The following is a 7,492-nucleotide window of genomic DNA, read 5'->3' as shown; positions in this document are numbered from 1 at the left end:
TCAGAAGCAGAGCTGGAAATAAATCTAAGATTATTATCCTAGGTCCACTGCTCTAGACACTAGAGAACACCAACTCCCACATGCTATTGTAAACTAAGACACTACCTTTCTCTTCTACTTTCACCTCTTTTGGTGATTTTGACACTTCCATCTCATGCTCCTTGCAGAGAGCCATGGGATCCGTTAGTAATTTATTTCCACAGGGAGCCAAGGGGGTACGCACATCTTTAAATGATCCAGGCATGGCTCTTAATTGTCCAGTGACTTCCCCCTTCCCAATAAGATAATTTTCCCTGATTTTTACATATGTTTCACTTTTACATATGTCTCACTTAATTATTTTTCTAGTAGAATCATACACTGAATCCACAGCTCTGAGGCTGTTATGCAACTTCACTAGGAATTTCTTGAATAAATGATTAAATTTTTCTCATTGAGAGGGAATAAAACACATTGATATGCGATCACATCCAGAAATAGCAATAATCCTTTGCTCATCTGTAGGGCCTTCCATCCAAGGACCACCCATTCTATTACTAACACAATATATCGAGCCTCACATCATCTTTGTGAGGTAGAAAATTATTCCCAGTTTTACAAGAAGGAAGAATGACTTGCTGACAGTCCCACAGTGATTTCATTGCAGAGATGAGGCTGAATGCCAGAAGACCAGGCTGTTAGTCCCCTGCCGTTTGATGAGAAGCGCTGTCTTGATGCCGTGGCTCGTACTTGGCAGCTACAGATTCACTAGCAGCCTGGCAGAGTACTTGAAAACTGGCTTGAAAAAAAAAAATCAACAAGCAGTTGACTGGATGCAGGAGGAAAACGCTGGCTTCTTTCATTGTGCTGTCATGACCCGGAGGAAGAAACGAGCTTTCCTGCAGCAGCTGTGAAAGAACTACAGAATGGCCATTGAGTGCGCTGCGTATAGTGTGTTTTACTGAGGCACTCCAGTGAAAAAGCATGACATAGTCAACATCTGATGATTAAAGACTGGACCACCTGACAGCCATATTGTGGACCATATACCCCTGGTGAATAAGCACTCGTCTTTAAGCAGTCCAGCGATGTAATGGAGGTATGCATGTCAGAGGGCAGGAACAGGGATGGGTATAAAAACAGCTGGTATGTAAAAGGACTTGTCGAGGAATGAGAAGTAGACAAGGGTGGGAGTGATTCCTCTCGGCCAGTACATTGGTATCCGGGAGGGTCAGATGCTCTGAAGAAGGTAGAAGATACTTCATACTGAACCATTAGAGGGTTTTGATTTTACTTACAGCAAAGTGTTTCCAACTCCCTTCAACAAGAGGGCTTGTGTATGCTTAGAACCGTTAAAACTCTCTTATATCTTTCTGCGCAGAAAATAAAAAGTAATAGATCCCATCTAGTATAAGCATGGTGATTTTACTGTTCATCTAAATCTTTTCCCTTGCTTGAATTCTAGTATTTTGAATTTGGCACAGTGGACACTCTTCCAGCTGAAAAACATTCCCTTTCCTCAGTTGCCTTTCATTTATGTTAAGCATTCTCCTGTCTCTGTATTAAGAGAGCGGATAAACGGTAGCCTCCTGATTCTCTCTCTGCATGTTGCTTCGCATATTGCTTTGTCATGTTCCTTCCCAAAACTGAGGAGGTACCTTCCAGTCTTCCTTCACAAGGAAGGATGGCTGAACACAGCCTTTGTCCGGGGAGCAAAGATTTTGACCTCTGGCTGCAAACCTTGGGAAAATACACGGGCCCAAGAGGAGCAAAAGGATTAATAGTGTAACAGAAAAACACGTGGCACCGCTATGGTGCTGGAGAATCCCAACGCACCCTACAAACTTTCTACATATGTACAGCTTACTTCACTCAGCAGTGAAGTCCAGCCACCTCTGCGCTCTTGTAGGGCAGCTGCGTAACACGGCACGGGAACCCCACCAAAGAGGTTAGATCAGCGAGTGACAGAGCTAACTGTCCTGGTGGCTGCCTGGGCTGGGACACAGGGCAGCAGAACTGGAGGTGGGAGCCCACGCCTACACAGAGCTCTCTCATCCACCCATTTGACTTCAATGGGCTTGGAGTCAGCCCTGCTACAATGGGAGACCACAGGGGGTCTTTTCTAGCTAATGGCGGGATGGGTTTTATGCATTATGTCAAAGACCTTTTTTTTCCTGACCTGGATTAGAGCCTGGCCTGGGAACAATGTGATGGGCTGCAGCCCAGCAGAAAGAATTTGCTGAGCTGGCAGGGTCTGAGCTTTGCACAGCAGAGCAGATGAGAGTGCATACCTGCACTTTTCTGGCATGGGGCTCAGTTTTGGGGGCGACATAGTTGTAACCTGAAGCTTTGAATGCATTGCTGCACTGTCCCAGCCAAAAGGTGCTGCTGTAGTCCTAAAATTAGAAACCCACAGACATTTAAACATTTGCAAGCACATGCTTTTCTGCCTTTTGTAACAAAAAAAGATTTTGCCGAGGCTCTGAGAGTTCTGTACAGACCTGTTGGCACGAAAGGTCTAAATCATCTTTTGAAAGGCCTTGTTTTACTCGAGACTTTGGCATTTAATAGAGAAGTAGACCATTGGATGGCTCCCGTCTGTCAAATTGAAAACAAAGGATGCCAAAAGGCTATTATCATATCAGGCTTCTCAAACTTGAACAACCAGTTTCGTATTTAGGGGTTTAAATAGTCACATAGTTACCCAGACCTCTGGTTTAGAATCACAGGTGCCTTCAGGACTCTACCTGAGATTTGTTGAGTGCCTGTAAGTCTGGGATCTCCAGGGACTGAGCACATGTCAGGATCATGCTGTGACGGCTTATGTTTGGTTTCATGCTCTGGGGGCTGTAGCTGTTTCCTCCTTTCACAGAAGCCTTCCAACGGTTGGTTTGCTAAATTGAGTTTCAGATCTTTAAGTCACAAGACTACAAGTGAAAAATACCACTTGAATTTATTCTTTCAAGGGCTCTGAAATACGCTCGGGGCTGGATGACCCTCTTGGGAACAAATAATCCATCTGTGGGCATCTGCTAAATCCTAGTAGAGAGCTACGGTTAAACTTGCCCACTGTCAATGTCACCTGAAGAGCAGAAATATTTTTGACAAAGGGAAAAGATTCTTACCTAACTCAGATTTGCATTCACAGAGAAACGGGACACATTTTGGCCTTTATTGTCTGAGTAGAGAGGGGAAATAGTGCTTAATATTTTAGTGTGTTGATGCTAAGCACAGAATTCACTTTGTGAATTAAATAACTGCAATTCCATGCCAACAGTGAAGGGGAGATCTGCTCAGCATGTCATAGGGGGAAACAGAAAAAGAAATACTAGATACGGTTTTTGATCAGTCTTCCCCCTTGGTGGCTGAACAGGCAGATCCTTCCCATGTTCCTAGAGAAATGTGGAACACAAAGCTTCCAGTAAATACGTTCACAGTGGTGACATTGGTGTTTCACTGCCACCTTAGATTTTAAAAGACATCAGTTATGTGTACAGTGTAGATATTACTGTAAGGAGTGAGCTGGCATGTGGAAATAGGGAAAATGTTCCTTTTCAAATGGACATACAGGGCAAAAAAAGGCACAGTTACCATGATAGTACCTTTCCAGTTGAGAATCTCAAGAGGAAATAATATTCAAATGGTCATTTTAGCACTTTGCTTAAAAATATCTTTTGATTCTTTCTCTATCTCTCCTTTTCTCTTCAACCTTTTCCTTTTCATGTGCTCCCCGTATCCTACGCCTTCATACAGTCAAATCATCTGACCTGGCCCGGCTGCTGGCTTTACTTAGCCTGCTGAGGGGTCTCATATCACTGGCGAGTTCAGCAGGTGCTGAAGGCCCTTCCACTTCATCGCTCACCACCTCCTCTGCTTTCTTCACCCCTGGCTCTTCCTGAGGTCTCGGCTGCTCCTCTCCTTGTTCCTCCTCCTCTGCTCTTACCTTCTCCTCTTCCGGTTCCTTCACTTGTGCATACGATGGTAACCTCTCATCGAATGCCCTGGAGAGATCTTCCAATGGTCCCATCCCAATCTTCTCCTCAAACTCATTGAAGGCCGATGGAAGGGGACTGGGCTCAACCCCTACTTCCGCGAGCGGGAAATAGAGGGACACCGGCTTCTCTTCTTCCAGCAACTTGTACCCCTTGGTCTTCGGGATGGAGGGCACTGTGATTGCAGGGAGAGGCTTCTCCGGGACCTCCCTTAGCGGTTCCTCCGCTGGTCTTCTCAGAGCCTTCCGGATCCTTTTCAGGATCAAGTGACTGATCTCCACCAGGTTGAGGAAGAGGGACACAGAAGCCACCACCAGCATGAACATAATAAAGATGGTCTTCTCTGTGGGCCTGGAGACAAAACAGTCCACAAGATTGGGACAGGGCCACCGCCCACAGCGGTAAAGAGGGAGAATTCGGAAGCCATACAGGAAGTACTGACCTACTATGAATCCCACCTCAAAGAGGGTTTTGAAAATGATGTGGAAGATGTAGGTTCTCAGGAGGGTACCCTCCAGGCGAAACTTCTTGGTTGCATCAGGGTTGTTGCCTTTGTTTTGATTTGGAGCCAGGGGCAGCTTCTCTTCATCCACCTCAGCTTGCTGACGCCTCTCAGCTTCCTCCCTCTCTCTTCTCTTCTCCTCCATGCGGACATGGTGCACTGCATGCCCAAAGTACATTAGCGACGGTGTGGATACAAAAATGATCTGCAGGACCCAGAGCCGGATATGGGAGATGGGGAAGGCCTCATCATAGCAGACGTTCTCGCAACCAGGTTGCTGTGTGTTGCACACAAAGTCTGACTGTTCATCTCCCCACACTAGCTCGGCAGCTGTTCCCAGGATCAGGATGCGGAAAATGAAGAGCACTGTGAGCCAAACTCTCCCGATGACAGTGGATTGCTCGTTCACCTGCTCTAAAATGTTCCCCAAGAAACTCCAGTCACCCATTTCTTACTGTCTAAGGAAAGAAAAAAGAAAGAGACCACAAATTATGCTAAATTTAAAAGCTTTCAGGTTTTCCCACTGCTGTCTTTTGTTGCTTTCAACCAGTATTTCCCTAATATGCTTCGAGAATAGAAAGAAGGTTGCCTGCTTGCTTCCTTCCTTGCATGATCACAATGATTTATTAGCAGGAGGAGGGCTGGGAAGCCAGAGCAAAATGCTTGCTAAATTCTTTCTTTCCTAGTTCTAAATGGGCAATTACTTTTCAACTGGGGAGGTATTTAACTCCTTTTCTAGGTAAGCATCTTCTGTGGCGTAAGTCTGCTTAGATTTTGTATGCGTGCAAACATTCACCAGCACTACAGTAGATCAGATTTATCAGCATGCAGCTGCAGTGGTTAGAAAAGAGAGTGAAGCTTTCAAGCACCCAAGCTCTTCTGCACCAGACCCATACACAGATCAAACAGACCTCGAATTGGTGCCAATCGTGCACCCCCACAAACCTGAATTCTCTCTAGGTTGCATATATTAACTCTACATTAGAAATCACTCTGTTAGGTAAGAATAGCGATTACACCATTACTATGTTAGTAATCCTATAGAAGCTTAATAACTACCATATATACTAGTTTTGCCATACAGTATGCATTATATAGAATATAACTATTTGGTGTTATTGGGGCTATTCTTTGTATCCTCTTCCGAAGTCAGTTGCCACACGGACATTGGAACCAACATGGAGAAAAACACAAAGGTCCATAACTGGGACCTAAAATACTATTTTCTCTCTCTAAAATGTCAGTGCTGCTGTCTCAGACTAACACAGAGCTGGAAGTCAGCTGCAGATATCCTACCGGAAAGCTAAGAAAGTAGTCCATTTTCAAGTAATGCAAGTCAAACATGACATCTGTTATTATTTTTTCATGATAAAAAATTATTTCTAGGCCAGGACTTCAACCTGCATATCCTAAGCTTCCCACTATATAATTTTGGGCAAGGGAAAAATCTATGAATGAGGGAAATAAAGACAAAACTTGTTTGATATGGGCTGATTTAACACATTACTGCAGTCTGAAGTCTCTGAGGAATGCAAAATATTACAGTGATCCAGAAAGACCAACTTGTGGACCATGTCAAGTGAAACAGGGAACGTTATTTGTAAAATAGCTGTTCACAGGGATACTACCTCCATCTATAGTTTCCTAAATGCAGACACACATATACAAGTGCTGGGAAAAAGAAGGTACAGTCAACAGCATGGAAATCTGCGTATCTAAACTTCCCTCTTCCTCCAGATACCCCTGGGATATATTTGTAATGCCATATGTTATGAGACACCAACACATACCAGTCTGTTTCAACTGCTGTGTGTACATATTCACACACAGACAAACACACAAAATATTGAGAGTTCTACGGCTCTGGGGAATTTCACAAATTTTCAACCAAAAAAAAAAATCCTTCTGATGTCATTTTTCTAAAACAAGATGGACTCATTTTCCTTGCCTTCAAACCTTGTAAAATTTTAACCCCTGACATCCGTCTTAGAAAATGAAGAACAGAACGCAGTCCTTCAGCTCGCACAAACACCTTGCATGCATAAGCAGCAAACATATAATTTAATCACCGAAGAAAATTGCTACTTTCTCAGTCATTAAAGTTGTGTAAAAGAGTGTGTTAATGTCAGCACTGACATTAACAAGTCTAGCAGAAGATTATGCTGTTTACATACATTATCTAAACTGATTTAAACATTCTCTTTCTGCAAATTCACAGAGCAAAGTACACCAGACAGTTACCAATCATGTGCAATTCTGTAAAAAACATGACTACACATAATATAAACTTCATTGGCCCCCAGGCACCCCACTTAACTTCATCCCTTTCTTTCTTTGTGCGTCACACTGATATCCAAAGCTACGATTTGAACATTTCTACTGCGGCACGCAAGAGCGACATTCTAGATGTGATAACCCTTATCATACGGAAACCTCACTGTACCAGAGAAGGAAAAATGTTTCCCGTCTAACTCCATCAAATGTCTCACTTGCAGCTTGCTACATTTGGCTGAACTTTTCCTGAGATCACTTCCGAACTAGACACATTTTTCAAAACTCTGCCATGACCATCCTCTCTATTTTCTGCAAGTGAAATGGTTCGAGGTTGCTCAGTCGGTTCAACTGCAAGGAACAATTTTGGGTGGACTGAAGATGCGTGGTACAACCAGTTCAAATGTCTAGGATTCCACCTCCAAGCAGTCAGCCCCTCAAAAAATGTGCAGGCAATGGATTTAGGCAGTCGCCTTTTCCCTTAAGTTGCCTGTCATGAGGAAAGAGCAGGAGACTGCCTGAACCCACTCAGAGTCAACAGACTTATGTTCTTAACTCACTTGGGCTTGTCGCAAACCCCCACCCTGCGCTTCCAGATATTGCAACCTGAGCACACTACCAGCGAAAAAGATTTTATAGGTTAAGGACGTTGAGCAAGCAACTTGCCGCTGTGAAAGGCTCCACCGAAGAAACGTGTCCCCCTCCTCTCTTGGCACTGCAGGGAAGAGTGAACTTTTGTCTCTCTTCT

At 44.0% G+C, this 7,492-nt stretch overlaps 1 protein-coding gene across 1 annotated transcript; it reads right to left on the bottom strand.

The window, feature by feature from the left end:
- Nucleotides 1-3,179: 3,179 nt before the first annotated feature.
- GJA8 (gap junction protein alpha 8) lies at nt 3,180-4,921 on the bottom strand. Its single transcript, XM_010126564.2, has one exon. The coding sequence runs from the start codon at nt 4,919-4,921 to the stop codon at nt 3,725-3,727; it is 1,197 nt and encodes a 398-aa protein (XP_010124866.2). The 3' UTR covers nt 3,180-3,724.
- Between the last annotated feature and the right edge of the window lie 2,571 nt (nt 4,922-7,492).

Source organism: Chlamydotis macqueenii, chromosome 1 (genome assembly GCF_036417535.1).
Source record: "Chlamydotis macqueenii isolate bChlMac1 chromosome 1, bChlMac1.mat, whole genome shotgun sequence".
NCBI lineage: Eukaryota > Metazoa > Chordata > Aves > Otidiformes > Otididae > Chlamydotis > Chlamydotis macqueenii.
The sequence above is the reverse complement of the archived record's forward strand: the minus strand, read 5'-3'. Positions and strand labels throughout refer to the sequence as shown.

What these genes read in the sequence shown, in the direction of transcription:
- GJA8 (XM_010126564.2), bottom strand. Translation starts at nt 4,921, where the DNA reads ATGGGTGACTGGAGTTTCTTGGGGAACATTTTAGAGCAGGTGAACGAG.